Source organism: Carassius carassius, chromosome 49, assembly GCF_963082965.1.
Source record: "Carassius carassius chromosome 49, fCarCar2.1, whole genome shotgun sequence".
NCBI lineage: Eukaryota > Metazoa > Chordata > Actinopteri > Cypriniformes > Cyprinidae > Carassius > Carassius carassius.
Genome location: NC_081803.1, coordinates 2,444,386 through 2,461,870, shown reverse-complemented (window position 1 = coordinate 2,461,870; position 17,485 = coordinate 2,444,386). Strand labels below are relative to the sequence as shown.

The window sequence follows — 17,485 nt, the reverse complement described above, 5'->3', positions numbered from 1 at the left end:
ATCAGTTATGAGCAAGCTGAAACTAGCTAAAACCAGCCAACCAGCTGAGGCTGGTTTTAGCGTTTATTTTTATTAATTTTTTTAGCAGGGCTGTAACAAAAAACAAGATAAATCATATATGTATTAACGCCTTTAGATAGTAGAACTATTCGAGTTCATAAAATTCATAAAATCTTTGTAGTCCATGAACAGAGCCATTTCCGGCGCGGCGGCGCACGCGCATCAGTCTCCGCGAGAGTTCATGTGGCTGGAACGAGCGCTGCGGGCACTTTCTCCAGGTAGGTGGGCGGGGGCGCGCACAGCATCCACAAGACTATATATTGATGTTATTGATATTTTCCGCTCGATGTGAGATGCGGGGCTCTTGAAGAGCACGCAAAGGATTCTTTCTGATCTGTCCGATAATTAAACTGCGACTGTCTTCAGCCATTGCTCATCCTTCTGCAATCTCTTCTGTGCAACCCGATGTAAACATGATCCATCTGTGATACTGCTCATCTACACTTACCGGGCTTATTGTCCCAATTACACGAGATTAAATCATAGTTTACATTGTAGATCAAATTCAGATTCTTGTGTGAGCATTACATCATAACTGCATCATGTGTTCTGGCTGTTGTTATGTAAGGACATGAATAACAGACTGTGTGTGTATTACAGGTGCATGATACTATTTTATGTACTCTGCAATGTGTCCCAGAACAGTTTTCTGTTTCAGATTGTGACCGCTTTAATAATAAGCAGAAGTTTATCAAATAATTGATAGGTGAATGTTATGTAACTATCCCCTGCAACAACATGCAGCATGAAGTGTATAAATGTGCTTGGAATTTGAAATCTATAGAGTAATGTATATACAGTATCAGTAATGCCGGTTGCCTGATTCAGTTAAAAAATGATCTTTTCCAGGATCTCTCAGACAAAATGGCAGTGGAAAAGCGCTTGGCGTATTCTATCGTCCAGTTCCTGAGAGATCAGACTCATTGTGGCTCGCTGAATTCAGATGAACAGGAGAGTCTGGAAGGTGCGTCAGTGTCAGAAATCACCACACGTGACGCCACACCCTTCACTTTAGTGTGTTATTAGCATCTAAAGTTAATATAGTAAAGTTAACGTACAAATATACAAAACTGTAACTTCATCATTACAAATATGTGATTACTTATACATTTAAATACATTACATACCTGAAAAGTTTCAAGAGAAATGACATTATATGTGAGTTTATCATAAATTCAGTACAATTGAACCAAATTTTAAGAAACAATAGAAGTAATAAATAAATTACATGTAAAGATGTATCCCACACACATGCCCACTAGTTTATTTTATTCATCTACCAGCATTGTCTAAAACTGTATGAACATGCGTTACAGGAGCATCCTGTAATATTTTCACATTTTTGTGATGTAAATGAAATCTAAAATATATTTTTTTGTAATAAAGTGAACTAATGAAGTACTAGTATACTTTCATAGGTAGCATTATGAAATAAACAAATGTCATTTTTTTGCATAATTTAACAAAAGTACAGTTTGATTGGAAATGGCTATATATTAAGTAATATTAATCTGTTATTACACATCAAATGTCTAATATTTCGTCTGAAACATGCTCTTCACTGACCCTGCACCAAGTACACTAACTTTAGATATTACATTTACATTAAGTCATTTAGTAGACGCTTTTTCCCAAAGCGACTTATACAGCATATATACAACTTACTTAGATATCAGTTTATTAGTGACAAAACCGTTTGTGAGAAATGACATCACAACACAACGTTTCCATACATTGTTTTGAGCATGAGCTGCCCTGCTCTCTGGATAGAACGCCTGCTACTGAACACTCATTGAAAATATGATTACATTATTCTCCTTTATTTACAGTTGCAGTCCAGTGTCTGGAGACCACCTTCAAGATCAGCTCCAGAGACTACCATCTTGCCGCCCCTCAGCCGCTGAGAGAGATATTCCTCAACTCCCTCCTCAAAGTAACTGCACTGATTACACATCAACCTGTGATCTTTCATTATGCTGATTACTGTTGGTATAATTCAGCATATTATACAGCAAGCAAGATTTCGAACTGTTGTTCAACAGAATGATATCGTTGCACTACCCGAGACGTTTCCATCTCCAGAGGACATCGAGAGAGCGGAGCAGCTGAAAAATGAGGGCACGTCACACTTTTCCTTAAACACTTTCACAGTCAATTCAAATAGAAAACAAGGCATCTGTCATCACATTCGCCATTGTAATTATGCTCTGTGCATCAAATGCCTTCGTCTGTCTCTGTCAGGGAACAACCACATGAAAGAGGAGAATTACAGCAGTGCTCTGGACTGTTACACAAAAGCCATCGAGCTGGACCAGAGAAATGCGGTGTATTACTGTAACAGGTGAATGCGTTGAGAGTGTGTCAGTCGTAGACGTGTGTTAATATGTCGGGTGTTAACGGCTGGGATTGTTCTTCTCTCAGGGCCGCGGCTCACAGTAAACTGGGACACTACACCGAGGCTACGGGGGACTGTGAGCGAGCCATCGCCATCGACCCGGCGTACAGCAAAGCCTATGGCAGAATGGGGTGAGATTACTGTGCAATAACTGTCTGTGTTGTTTTTGTTAACTAAAACGACTTAAAATAGTTTGCATGAATTTGAAATAAAGCTGAAATGAAATAAAATGTAAATAGTAGATGAAAAACATAAACTTTAAAAAGCATTGCAATGGCAACTAACTATAAAAGCAGTATAACAAAAAAATAGATATAATAAAATTATCACTTAAAATAAGCTTTAGCTTTAAAAGGACTAAAACTAAAAGTGAAATGAAAATATTTTACAGCTGAATCGAAATCCAAAAAAGAAAACATACTTAAAATGAAAAGTGAAAAATAAATGAAGATAAAAGTTAATTCACTAATACTAGAATATAAATAATACTAAATGTACTGATAACTGTCTTTTCATTATTTGTTGAATTCATATGATTTTAAAAAGCCATGCAATGTTTTAGGATTCATTTATAAGTATTATTTGTCCCATAAAGTAAATTAAATTTATGTTCAGAAAAAGTTTCATTTTCAAAAGACTTCAAATGAATTATTATTGTTTTTTTTAATAATATTTGGTTTTGTTCTTGAAGATCTGCATCAACAACACTATTAATAGAATATGTATAGAATGTGATATATAAGAAAAACTGGGTGCCAGAAATAGCAACAGCAAACTTTAAAAAACCATTTCATGAATCAATCTCATCTCGTTGTGACTGTACTTTTCCTTTAGTATTGTTGTTTAGCTTCCAGTTAGGAACAATTATAAAGGAGCGGGCGCTTCCTCAAAAGTACTAAGATTCATTCATGGAATCATTAAAAATGATCAAACGAATCAAAATTAGAATCATAATTAGTACATGCCAATCAAGTTATAAAAGTGATTCTAAAATATTCCTCCCACTGTATATCACAGATATGAATTTTACAAAAGATGTTCTTCTGTCTTTCATCTCTTCATGGTTCTAGATTGGCACTGACTTCCATGAGCAAGTATCCCGAGGCGATCTCTTATTTTAACAAAGCTCTGGTGTTAGATCCTGAAAACGACACGTACAAATCCAACCTGAAGATAGCAGAGCAAAAACAAAGAGAGGCTTCCAGCCCTGTGAGTAGAAGAAGCTGCAGAGGAAATATAGATCATCACTGTAACATTTGATCCATCCCATTAAGAACATCAGTCTATCTTTGTGTTTTATGAGTGTATATTGAGTGTCCCAGTTGAGTAATTAAATATGAGAGCTAGCCAGTTCTGACTCCTAACGTTAGCTTGTGTATGTTGTGTTCTCGCAGACGGCCACAGGACTGGGCTTTGACATGGCCAGCCTCATCAATAACCCCGCTTTCATTAGCATGGTATGCGCAAGTGGGTGGTTTCACATTTCTCTGTTAATAGTATTTATGAAAAGGGTCGTAAATCGCCCCTGCGAGCCCTCTTAAATCTGTCTGGAATGAGTTAAAGGGCCAGACGGCTGGAGGCCTGAGGGTGAGCGTGTGGTTTCTAGCACACTGCAGCACTTTAGAAATTGGGACACATTCATAAAAAGAACTCGCACAATTTTAAGACCTAAATGCACAAAGTCTAAAGTTGGTATAAGTGCTTCATGGTTTAGAGGTTAGGAGCAGCATACTTCCATGCAGTACCAGCATATAGCGTGTTTACTGTGCACACCATGCCTTTTTTTTCTGTATGCATGGATGATCTTCTACATTCACCTAAATATGCAGGATGAATACTGTGCAGAATACTGTGTCCCATAATGCAAAGCTTTCGAAATGAACTTCTGTTTCTAATTTGACTGTTAAACCAGACGAACCAATCATCATTTTTGTTCTTTTTTGACCAACTATTTACGTAATCAAACTGCCGAGATTTAAGACTTTTTCAATGCAAAATTGTATTGATAAAATGACTTATGAATTATTTGTATTTTTGTGGTGATAACTGAAAAGTGTTTATCATTGCATAATGCATATCATTATTTTAGAAAACTGTAGGCAGTATACAGTATATAGTGTAAATATTCGATACAGTATGCATTAGGCTAGTATTAATTTATGGGAATAGCAGAATGCTGAATAAAAGGCTGTACATTTTCATTTCTTTAAAAAAAAACTATCTTTTGTATGTTAGTGTATATCAGCTAAATGTTTATTTGGATGGTTTTTAAGCTAACAGAAACAGACTTAAAAACACAAAATTATTTTAAATTTGATGTTCATACCCACTTTCTCTTTTCTCTATAGGCTGCCAGTGTGATGCAAAACCAACAGGTGCAACAACTGTGAGTTGACATTAGACGCACATTTGTGGTGTACCTTTCCATTTAGCGGGATAATTCATCCAAAAATGGAATTTCTGTCATTTCTGGAATTTACTCAAATTCAGAAGAACATGATAAAAGTAATCCACATGAAAAGAGAAGATTAATCCAAGAGTTTAAAGCTTTTATTCACATACATGAAGCAAATCAAATACGTTCAACAGAACTCAACTGTACTTGCTTAAAGTGGAGAACAAATTACCTTGGTTTTTTTTTTCATGCATCAAGCACACACAGCTGAGCTTCTGTTTAATCACTGAAAGTTAGTATTTTTTTTGATGAACTATCTTGTTTAACCAGCTAATATTACAACGGATAACTCTTAACATAGGTCACACACACACACTATATTTGTAAACCCCTCATGACACAGTGTGGTTGATGTCCTAAACCAGCATGTCGGGCATGATGTCTAACGCAGTGGGGGGACCTGCGGCCGGAGTCGGGGGATTATCTGACATATCCAGTCTCATCGAAGCGTGAGCATCTTCTCTTTGACCTTTGATTGACTTGACACGTGTTCAACAAGTAATAGACTGCAGCACCAAGCAGAATTACAAACATAGCCTGATGTTTCGACGTGCCACATAATCTAGGACTCATGGTTTGAGATGTGTCCGTGTTTCTCTCAGTGGACAGCAGTTCGCGCAGCAGATCCAGCAGCAGAATCCAGAGCTGATCGAACAGCTGAGGAACCACATCCGGAGTCGCTCGTTCAGCGGCAGCGCAGAGGAACAGTCCTGATCCCAGCAGGTCTGAGACGACACACTCATCCTGCTTTAACATCTATAGACTCACATGCAGTCCTAGTGGGAGTAAACACACTTGTTAAGAGCTGTGCTGCTCATGTCGAATACAGCTTGTGACGTTTCCAACCCAGGGTTATTGTAAAAATATGCCTATACCTATACTGTTCTGCGAAACTCCAAAAACATAACTATACATACAATTCACTGCAGCAGTTTCTAGTTGATCTGAACACTAAAAAGCCATGCAATATCATTTTGCAGAAATATCACCACCAGCGTTTTTCCAGTGAGCCTGGGTTGACCATCACACTGTAAATATATTTAATGGTCAGGATTTTGGTGTTTATGCAACCGTTTATTCTGCAGAATTAGGAAAACTGTGAATCTCTGTCTTCGGGTCTAGACAGGATGAAGAACTGAAGGAGGGCAGGAGAAGAGTCGCAGGTGCAATCGTTTAAATCATTTCTTCTATTCTACTCCGACCCAAGATAGAGGACATGGCACTTTATATGGAGGAATCAATCACCTTATACACAGAGAACGTTATCTTTATACCCAAGTCAGGTTTCTTTGTGTTTGTGTGTGTAGATAATGTTTCAGTCCTCTCTTTATGAATGTAGCTGGTAATGACACATCAGAGTTGAGTTTATTTTACTAAACGAATGATTGATTGATTTTATTTTTGTGCCTATTATTAATATCTAATTACATTTTTAGGGATGGTTCAGTCCTAAAATGACAATTCAGTGTTGGTAGTAACTTCGTGAGGGCGAGTAAATGATGACAGAATTGTCGTTTTTGAGTGAACTATCCCTTTAACTCATTCTCTGATTATTTTTTGTTATATATTCTGTTCGTTTTAGGAACAAGAGACGTTTATGTGTAATATTCACTATATCAGCTGCTTCACCAGTCCTGTTTGTTTAGTCGTTTGATTCATCGGTAATGACAGCAAAGTATTGCTATAATAAGCATATTCATAATCTCACTGTGTGCAGTTTTCTTTTGCATGCTCCATAATCTGACACTTGCAGTCAGATGAGTGATTGAAGCTTCTGTAATATGCTTAGAAAACAGACCAGTATAATGTTTTTGTCAAAAAATAATGTTAATAAATGGGTCTTGAAACAGTGTCCTTTGTGACAAAACATGATATCTAGTTATTGTATAGAAAACACACTACATTAGCTGATTTTTAATTGACATTTTATTTACATTGACATACAGTTAAAATGATGATTAAGGGCTTTAAAAATGACATTTTAAAACAACACGCTTAAAGGTAAAGAGCAGAAGGTGTTCTATTCATAGATGCAGAAGAGATGGGAGTTGGTCCATTGTCACAGACAGTGCAAAGTGCCTGAGGGGTTTTTCAGCTCTCTGGACTGGTGTACGGACACACCACACACACCTGTGCGATGTCATCGTATTCATACGTCCTCTTCAGGAAGGTGTCTGTGAGCCTCAGTCCAGATATGCTCTTAAAAAAAACAAAATATATACAGCACATTCATTTTAGCTTTTAAAGAGGTCAAATGCCACATGTAGAGAAATGTGTTGATTCATTTGAATAAATAGTAAGGATGTAGCGATAATGTAAATAACTAAACTGAAATTTAAAAACAAGTCCCAATTCAAATAAATAAGTAACAAAAATAAATATCTTCACATAAACAAAATTAGGCTTTGTCTGTGCTCTTTCCATTTAAAATGAGAGGCAACACCCGCATTTTAATCATGATCCAGACAAAGATGCCGAGAACGAGTCAATCGTTCGTTCGTTATCTGGCTCGGCTCGGTGTTCATCTTCACAGCAGTTCAGTCAGTGTACTGTTTGAGTAAATGAATTACTCCGGGATATTGGTTTGTTTGAACTCAGAGGGAGTGTCAGCCACATTAAAAAAGTTAACAGCTTAAGTCATTTGTGGATTAATGCTTATTGGAGACGAGAACCGTTTCAAACGATTCAGTTCGATTTGGTGAACTGGTTCAAAAAGATCCGGTTACATCGAATGATTCGTTCGCGAACCGGATGTCACAAACTGCTTTGTTTTGAACTCTCTCACACAACAGACACGGAAGAGAAGACAATGCTGAATAAAGTCGTCGTTTTTGCTATTTTTGGACCAAAATGTATTTTCGATGCTTGTCACATGGACTACTTTGATGATGTTTTTCTTACCTTTCTGGACATGGACAGTATACCGTACACACAGCTTCAATGGAGGGACTGAGAGCTCTCGGACTAAATCTAAAATATCTTAAACTGTGTTCTGAAGATAAACGGAGGTCTCACGGGTTTGGAACGACATGAGGGTAAGTTATTAATGACATAATTTTCATTTTTCGGTGAACTAACCCTTTAACTTTTAGTTTTTGACTCAGCTTTATCTCCATGAAAAAAGTCGATTGATCACGTCTAAGTTTCCCTTACCTGTAAACCCTGGACGGAGGACAGTAGTTTGAGAGGAATGGAGAGGGAAGCGTTGGGGCTGAGTTTCCCCAGCTGTCTGCCGGACACCCCACACCAGTGAACGGAGCGAGTGTTACACATCTCCAGCTCCAGATCCATGGTCCTCTCACTGACAGGGAGCAAACCAGCCGTTAACACGACAGCTTACACATCGAACACACAGACAGACGCACAGCTCACCTGCAGTTTGTGATTTTACAGGTGATGTCGAAGGGCTCCTCTAGACTGACCGTGTCTGGGATCAACTCCAGAGAGAGCCTGACGTCACCGTAACCAGGAGCCTAGAAGAGAAGATCTGAATCAATCAGTGTCAGGGGAACACACAATCAGATGACTTTTTCAGGACTGATGAAGTAATTCATCTGATTAAGTATGTTGAATGCTTGCAGCAAGTTTTCTTTCTTTTAAATCCAGACTAAAGCAGGCGTACCATTCTCTGGAGCTGGCTGGTCTGTAGACGTCCTCTCTCCCCAAGGTTGGTTTTCCACACAATGTCTAGTTTGCCAATCACGGTCACCCCCTTGATGACCCCGGCCTTCTCTGCAAACTCTGGCTTGGGCTTCAGACAGTACAAATACTGCCTCGTGTCCAGTGGCTGCAGATACGACATCTTCCCGAACGTTGACTCGCTAGAAATAAAAGAAAACGTAGTGCATTACGCCAACAAGTGTGTTGCCGAATGAGGCCAGTGCTACAAATGTAAACGTTACCTCTCATTGTCCGAGGACACACTGTTGAGCTCAGTGACGTTGTACATCATAGAAGGCTCCAGAGAGACTTTCTCCATGAACATTGGGGATGTAGTGATGTTCTGGATCTGTGCCTCTAGAAACACCTCATCGGTCTGGAGGGTCAAAGGTCAAGAGCATCAAATCCGACCAGCTGCTGACATTCAGTTATTTACTCAGCCCTGCTAAGATCTCATGCAGTATTGTACTGCTTGTTCGTTTGTATTTTATACACAATATCCTGGAGAGATACTTTACTTGAAGGGCTCAACATTAAGGACTTAATGCATGTGAATTATATTTACCATTTAAGTATGTGTTCATAATATCACAATCAATACGACAATATTTGAATCATTGTCGTGTAAAGGTCTTTGAATGTGGCCCGTCAAATCAAGCTCTTCAGACAAGCTCAAGTGAAGAGAGCCAAATAAAGCAGCTGTTTATACAGTTGATCTCTGGAAAAAAAAAAAGTTTAGTAATATTTGGCATTGGTAATACAGGTGGAGGTTAGTTCATGCCTGTGGATCGATCAACAGCACCTTCTGGCAGAATGATTTTGTTATTGCTACAGCATGAAGCAAAGATCCCACGCCAAGCCTGGTTAATTCACTACCACCAACAAAAAACTCTTAACACCATTACAATTGATACTACATTTTTCTGGCATTGATTTAAGTGTAAAAAAATACTTCTCCCAGTCAAAAATTTTTTTTTAAAAAAAAGAGAGTGAGTATGTGTTTTGAGAGTTGAGCACTGGTCAGATGAGTGAGCGGTGGAGCAAAAGCACTGAGAGGAAACAAGAAAAGGAAAACAAAAAGAAAAAAGTATTTCTCATCTCACTTTCAATTTAATTTCTTTTTCGAGATTGTCATCATTATTTGTCCAATTAAAAAATGCTAACTTTTTACCACTAAATGAAAATGTCCAATTAAATACATCTTAGGAGATTTTTCATGTTTAAATATCTTGGTTATATATCTTTCAGGCTATTGGTTAATATTAATAAAACATCAATAGCAAAATAATTATTTAGGACTTTTGAGGTAACTGTTGATGGTAATGCAACCTTTCTAAAATCTTGCCAAAAGATAACAGTAACTTAGTGCCACTGAAATATTGATCTGTAAAAGGTGATGGCGATAATGTCAAAAAAAATTATGAGTTTTACTAATGATCTGGATTTTTGAACATAACCTCATATTTTCCGAATATTGAATATTGAAATACTTTTCTCATGTTTTCCCCATGCTTTACTCAGAAGAAGGAAAGAAGCAGGTTATGCTGAAAAAAGAAAATAAAAAAAAGGTTGGAATGAGAAAGAAAAACAATTACCACTGAACTGAGGTCACTCTAATGGAGGAATAAAACACAAAAATAAACATTAGAGAAGTGAAGGTTACATGCACCAGAAAATGACAATGTCAGTTTTCTTCTTGATGTAAATGTGAACAAAAACAAATTATGAATGAAACAAACACACACTACTTACAAAAGAGATATAAAATGAAAATGTATAAAACGGGTTCTTAAAAAGCATAGCCTCACTATAAATTATTTCATTAGCAGCGAGGCAATGCAGAAACGAAGTATGAACATGAAAATAAAAACCTACAGTAAGTGCGTAATTTGCTTTTGCGTAATTCTCTAAATGTTACAAAAACACATACAACGGCTCAAAATGGTAAAAGTAAACTCACCTCAGCATTGTAGAATTTGGTTTTTACATCTAGAGGCTTGAGAACCTGGTTCAAAATAGAGTTGAAACTGAAGTTTGATTGTACCTCAACAGAATCCATGTCAAATTCTATTTATCACACAACTCGAGACTGTTTTCAATGACGCAGCTTCAGGTTCTTCAGTACAACACTCTGCTGAGAATCTCCTGGAAGCACCGAGCAGCATGACATCTCATGCTCGAGTTCAAATGTCAAGCTTTAGTGTAAATTAAAGTCTCAGCTCTGCGTGAAATGGTTTGGCGCTGGCGTCCAATCACAGCGCAGACTGACTCGACGGAGGAGGAGGAGATGAGCTCACCTGAAACTTGAAGAACTTTCTGAAGTACAGCTTCTCTCCGGTCTGAGTGGTGTAGCTGACGGCACAGACCAAGCTGGAATCAGATGAGAAACAAATATGGTGAGGACAAGTACTTAATTATAATTTGATTCATTAATCCAGTTAACATGTAAACAGTTTCTACCCAGCACTGGCTTCAACTGTACTTTTATTTCAGTTTTAGTAATATTAGTACCTAAAACCTAAACTTATTTTCTTCAGTTTCCCATTTAAGATTTTAAAATTGTTCAAGGCCTTTCATTTATTTGTATTTTATTTAATCTATTTAAAGCACTGAAAAATGATTTTTGCTAGTTTTAGTTCAATAACAATATTGGACTGTGGAAGACTACTTCCCCAGATCATTATTTGCCACTGTTATCATACTGATATCATATCATTTTAGACGAGTAGAATCTATGATCTCTGATTCAGTTCGTCTGCTGGCTTCCATGACTGCATTAAGCGGTGTTTTCCACTAACTGGCAACCCATGCGGTCACAATATTATTGGGTAAACTGTAAGTGGGCGGAGTCACACTGACACATTCCGACTCGGAACGCACATTTCAAAATAGAATAACTGGCTGAAGCACTGTTTTTTTGGAGAAACAAGTTATGGGAACTTTGCTAATGCATTATGGTATTTCTATGCTGTAGTACAGTCAAAAAATTACACACAGCACCTTTAATGCGAACCTGCATTACATTCCTAAAGGCTTAGAAAGTTTAGACCATCTGAAGATACGTACATGTGTGTCCCGATCTCCTTGACCTCGTGATGGATGACATCATCAATGCAGCACTCAGGCTTGAGCTCTGAAACAGCAGAGTTGGAAGCAGATAAGTTTAACCTCTGGGAGCTCGTCTGCAGGTCCGCCTGAGAGATAGGAGAGGATCATGGGATAGCAGTGAGACATAACAGCTGCAGGAGATCCTCTACTATTCACACGAGCCGTTACCTTCACAAGAATATCTTTGACCACTTGATTGCTGTCGTTGTGCACGCTGATGTAACTGGAGAAGGTCTCGCCAAGGAAAATATTTCTGTACAGGAAACAGTGAGAATGCATATTTGGAATCGCTGGAGCACGGAGAGATTCTGGCACTTTCCACGAATAGGACCTGAGGTGCGTAACCTGAACATAATGTTGGTCATTAACCCCAGGAGGTCAGGCGAAATACTACACGAGCTGATTAAGTTTCTATTCTGTCATGTAATGTTTGTGATTGTTGTAACCTGTTGTCTATATACTTGATGCGTGTCATTTTGCCATTTTTGGTGACAACTAAATGTTAATTTCAACATTAGCGAAGATATTAAAATCAAAAATTGTTATTTCATGGTCTTAAAATAAAAAAAAATGAACTAAATTAACAATAATTAGTTGTATTTTATTTAAGTAATTTAAACAAAGATCAACAAATACTATAACAAATGCATTGCTCGTGGTTAGTTACTGCATTATCTAATATTAACTAATGTAATTAATGTTAACAATTCTAAAGTGTTACCCAGAGTTCTAGCATTATTCATTTATTTTGCTAGAAAACTGAAAAAAGCTCTGATTTGGGGTTTGGAATACAGTCATTTGATGTGTAATGAAAGTTCATTTTGTAGAAGTGTATTTAATCAAACATATCTAATAGTTCTAACTACAAATAATGCGGGTTAAAAAGTCATGTGATACCAAAGAGTACCATATTTGTGGAAAGTGCCATGAATGAACTCATTAACAAATCCAAAAATAAATCTCAAACTTTTCGGTTATAATCATGCTTGTATAACTAACATAAGTAGATTTTATTAAACAAACATTACCCAAAGTTCTGTGGCAGCGTGAGCATTTCCCCGAGGATCAGTGTCTCTGCCCCCTTCACGGTCGATGGATCGTCTTTCATGAGTCGTACAAACAAATCACCTGCAGACATGTGATATGCTGAGCTCTAAAACCTCCTGAGTGACAGACGCTCTGAGATTTAAACATCTAAATCAATAAATCATTTTATTTGTGCATTTTTGAGGCATAGGCAGCTATTTCTGACGTGTATGTCACAGGCCATGGTTTGTCAACATGCATAAAAATTCCAGATGTATAACATCTCCTGTACGACAAATATAACATCAACATCTACAAATCATCAAATTATGAGTAATAGCCAAAGTAACTGTTTGCCAGCTTTGTTTCTGCTGAATATTTGTACAAATTAAAAGTATTAATTTAAAATTAAAATCTCATTCATGCTGATTTATAGAGGAACATACTTCAGCCCTTTTATATATAGAAGTGCCCCTCAGAACTGTCATAGTGACATGTGTTTCTGGAGCGAGGCTGAGAGAGATCTCCTTTCAGAGACGCCGGATACCTGCAGCTGAAGACCAACATCACACGCTGCTGATCTATCACAGGCTTTACTGGGACGGGAAAGCTCAATACTGGACTCAGCTGATGTGTTGCATTACAAAAACTAGCAGTAACTAATACTGCAGACCAGAGATGCCCAAAACAGGGCTGAAGGCAAAAAAAAGGCCAGTGATGGGCTGTGATTTCGTGCCACATCACATGAAAAGAAAAGAAACATTCCATGCATGGTTTTATTTTTTTTTTGTTTCGAAATGTTGACAATAAGTGAATGTTATTTTTAAAATGCATTTTTTTTTGTTTATGTTTTTTTATGCATTTTTCATTTTAGCCCTTCATAGCGAACCGCTCAATTAATGAATTCTGAAATTAATTTCTTTACCAATGCATCAGTATCCAGTTTCATACAATGTGTTTTGTTCAGATGAGTGATGAAATCCTGGTTAATGTCGTGTGATTGGGTGGTACCTGGAAGGTCTCTGTCCTCACACGTCACTGGCATGTTTGTAAAAAGCGTAGGTTTGGTCAGCCGCATCACTGGATGGAGAAAGATAAGACCGTTAATATGAAATCATTATAATACATAGATTTATTTAAGGTTGATAAGAGTAACAGTAACAACTTATATAGACACAAATATGTCATATAGTTAGCTTCTTGTGTAATTTTAAAAGCTTGGTTGAGTGATATCTTCAGTATAATGTTAATATCAAGATAATTGTCTTCCTGAATCAATATCTCTGTGAGTCCGCAGCTATAAAGCACCAAATTACAAAGATATAATAATATTTCACTGTGGCCTTAGGATTGTCTGCAGCGTTTAATTATTTTAATTACAACTGAGTATATTTAATCAGTATGTTTCTAAATGTAACGCAGTATTTAATCATCTTGTCAAGACTTAATACTCTATTATCATTTTATTTAAAATCAGCATAAACTTTTATTCAGTACTACAATACTACCCTGATGCTACTATTGCAGTACAGTTGTCTTTAGTCATTTAGTTCAAAAAGGAAACCTGGTGACTTGTGTAGCACTTGCTGTATGAACACAAACAGGGATAAAACTGTGGATGCAGACATGATTAGAAAAGACTAAATGGTCTTAAAATTGTCACAATTGTGATCTTCATGGTTAAAAATGACACCAACTGATTCATGCCTCTGCACTCTCTGTCCTAAAACTTACTGATTTACACCAGTGTCTCTAACATACTAACATACCAAGAGTACAAACATGAAGAAAAAAAAACTAATATTGGTCTTCATTAATTTTATTCACAAGACATTAAGCGCAAGAAATGATGCACAAGTTCAACCCAGAAGAGATGAAGATGAATCCTAAACTCCCCAGAACACAGTGCTTGTCTCTCCTATCATACAGTACTAGACTCATTATGTGCATCCCAAATCACACACATACACACTCATGCACTATTCTATGACATATAATAATGCCAGTAGTGCATTCACACTGAAAATTTCTTAAATAAAAAGTGCACTTGTTCTTTGGCTTTAATGGCGGTTGGCAAAACAGCTTTGGTGCATTTCTGCCATCTACTGGAGTGGAGTGTGAAGCGTTGATGTAAAAGACCGGGAAAGAAAGGGTAAAAAAAAAAAAAATTGAATTCTTCTAATCAAACTAGATTTCTTTTAGATTTTCTAATAATGCTTTAGTCACTGTTAAATGACCATTCAGCAAGCGCTTCAATGTTAACTTAACTTCCTCTATGAGCGGAGATCTTTCTTCATTATAATCAGCACGTTCATCTGTTTATTTGTGGACTGTGGGTTTGCTGCCAGATCCTTTATTATGTTTACTAGTTTTAAAAAGTGATTCAGTCCAGTGTGCCCAATACAGAGTCGTGATATTAATGAATCATCCCTTCTGTAGCCACAAACCTGTCTCACACTTCCTACCTCTTTATTTATTTCATACGAGTCCATAACTCTTGCTTCAGACTTGTGTGCCTCTAGAAGCTTGCGTTCTGCAAGTGAACGTCGCTTGATTGTGCCATCCCAAAGAAGCACAAATTCACTTTTACGGACTTTTAAATTAAATGTTCCCTCCTGGTGGAATGACCTCCCCAACTCTATCCGGACAGCTGAGTCCTTAGCCATCTTCAAGAATCGGCTTAAAACACATCTCTTCCATCTTTATTTGCCCTCTAACTTTAACACTCACTATTCTAATTCTATTCTTAAAACAAATCTAACTACCCTTCTAATCTTTTTTTGTGTGTGTATATATATATATATATATATATATATATATATATATATATATATATAAATATAAATATATATATATATATATATATATATATATATATATATATATATATATATATATATATATGACCTCTAACACTAGCTTGCTCTATTCTTTTTCTATTCTATCGCTTTTCTTTTTATTCTATTATTTAAAAGCCCTTGCTAGGTGTACTGTGTTTAAGCTAACTGTGACTTGTTATAGCACTTATATATCATATTGTTTTTGATTGCTTCCATTGTCCTCATTTGTAAGTTGCTTTTTAAAAAAGCATCTGCTAAATGACTAAATGTAACTCTTGCCATTTTTTCTTAATTACCTTTTTAACTAACCACTTCGTTTTAGCCTATCCCAGAGGTACACTCATTATTGAATACCTTAGTTTTTTTTACTTTTCGGATAAAAAGTTAGATGTTCTTCACTTATTTTTGAAGTCCAGCTCTGTACAGTAATGATACTCTTGGTTATTAATTGTTTCCAGTAATTGCAGATCAACTAATGACTCCTCCAGAGAGATGAGGTGACGTGCCGAAGGGGGAGGGGCTATCAGACTCCGATTATGAACGACAACATAACCTGATATAACCGTATATAATACATACACTAACGTTACACGGTTTAGTGCATGGTACATCAGTGTAGAGTGCGTCATTTGGGACGGATCTCTTAAAATACTGTTTGCCTGATGATCCAGATAGGCACCTGTCATTTGTTTACTTCAGGACAACGATCAAAAGACTACTAAACACACATACGTGATAACAATAAACATGTACTGTGCCTCAGATCTAATAATGATTCGCAGCAGGTTTGAGACACAGTCCATTCTGCTCTCTGATTAGCATTAGCAGCTAGCAGGGATGAGCACCGATACAGCGGCACTGCAGCGATGTTTATGACTGAATGTACACTCGCAACTTCGCTCAGACATTCAGCTGCTCTTTCGGTTCTATAGCAAGACATGTAAACACTTGCAGTACCTTTCAGTGCGAGCAGATGCTCTTGTTTTGCCTGGTTCACCTCCATCTTGTCTGCTGCACTGTACTGACCTTTGACCTGCAAATCAGCTGTTCACGGCGAGTACAGAGGGACAAACCGCGTTCCAGTCAGCGAAGAGCGCGTGCAGACTGACTGTGATAAATCCACTGCAGCTGGACTCCACAAAAAAACAAATCTTCTTTTAACATTTTATGGTGATTATTTGTATAGCATTAATTTTACCTCTATCCAACATGACTTCATTCAGTGGAGGAAAATACAAAAGCTCATATGAAGAAAAGCTAAAATCAGTTTCTTTAAAAATGATTTGATATTGAAGGGTTTATTTAATCAAATTCGAAGCATTTGCGTTATAATGTTAATCATCTTTAAGTCCTTGAGATGGAAACTTTGCTTTATCTCTGGCTAACCTCTGAAGAATACACAGCACACAACATAAGATTCAATATAAATATGTATAGTGTAAAATAAATATTAATAATCGAGTAAATGCATAGAGAGGAACATAAACTGCACCCCTAGTTTCCTTCATCTATTCAGATATCCCTAAGAAAGCTTGTAAAACTTTCAGTGGGATTCAAAGGGTCACTTCCCCTTTAATTTAAACAGGATCACAAAAGAATATATTGTTGATCCAAAAATAGAAAAACAAAATAAAAATTTAATTTTGTTAATAAAAGGAAGCCTGCTCTTGTTAAACCCGTTCGTTATCTTGATCTTATGGAAGAACCCTGTGACATTACAACAGTAATATATTTGTCTTTATTTTTATGTTTTAACGTATTATTTTATGTTTACTTGCATGTCATGTGACCAGTAAACAACATGACAGTACCATGAACGTGTGAAGTAGTTAAATTATTGAAATTATTACATTTATTTAACATCTGAGGGATTTGGCTGACAAAAAAAACACACACAGGCATAATATATTGCATGCGTTGTGTGTGCACAGTTTTTGGCAT

General features: G+C 36.9%; 2 protein-coding genes across 4 annotated transcripts; one reads left to right on the top strand and one right to left on the bottom strand.

The window, feature by feature from the left end:
• Nucleotides 1-144: 144 nt before the first annotated feature.
• LOC132132670 (small glutamine-rich tetratricopeptide repeat-containing protein beta-like) lies at nucleotides 145-6,757 on the top strand. 2 transcript variants are annotated; one of them, XM_059545135.1, is made up of 11 exons: nucleotides 145-278; nucleotides 910-1,024; nucleotides 1,890-1,993; nucleotides 2,103-2,401; nucleotides 2,482-2,586; nucleotides 3,526-3,664; nucleotides 3,850-3,912; nucleotides 4,804-4,841; nucleotides 5,276-5,359; nucleotides 5,513-5,633; nucleotides 6,037-6,757. In XM_059545135.1, exons 2-10 carry the CDS (start codon nucleotides 925-927, stop codon nucleotides 5,622-5,624), a joined length of 1,044 nt encoding a protein of 347 aa, XP_059401118.1. In that variant the 5' UTR covers nucleotides 145-278; nucleotides 910-924; the 3' UTR covers nucleotides 5,625-5,633; nucleotides 6,037-6,757. The 2 variants fall into 2 exon arrangements, with proteins under 2 accessions (XP_059401118.1, XP_059401119.1); XM_059545136.1 differs by having other exon boundaries at nucleotides 6,033-6,757.
• Nucleotides 6,758-6,818: 61 nt separating this feature from the next.
• Nucleotides 6,819-16,650, bottom strand: trappc13 (trafficking protein particle complex subunit 13). Of its 2 annotated transcripts, XM_059544901.1 has the most exons (13): nucleotides 16,502-16,650; nucleotides 13,716-13,784; nucleotides 12,707-12,806; nucleotides 11,847-11,931; nucleotides 11,637-11,764; nucleotides 10,868-10,940; nucleotides 10,531-10,575; nucleotides 10,166-10,183; nucleotides 8,813-8,946; nucleotides 8,533-8,731; nucleotides 8,283-8,383; nucleotides 8,064-8,211; nucleotides 6,819-7,109 (listed from the first exon to the last, which is right to left on the bottom strand). In XM_059544901.1, exons 1-13 carry the CDS (start codon nucleotides 16,545-16,547, stop codon nucleotides 7,002-7,004), a joined length of 1,254 nt encoding a protein of 417 aa, XP_059400884.1. In that variant the 5' UTR covers nucleotides 16,548-16,650; the 3' UTR covers nucleotides 6,819-7,001. The 2 variants fall into 2 exon arrangements, with proteins under 2 accessions (XP_059400884.1, XP_059400885.1); XM_059544902.1 differs by lacking the exon at nucleotides 10,166-10,183.
• Between the last annotated feature and the right edge of the window lie 835 nt (nucleotides 16,651-17,485).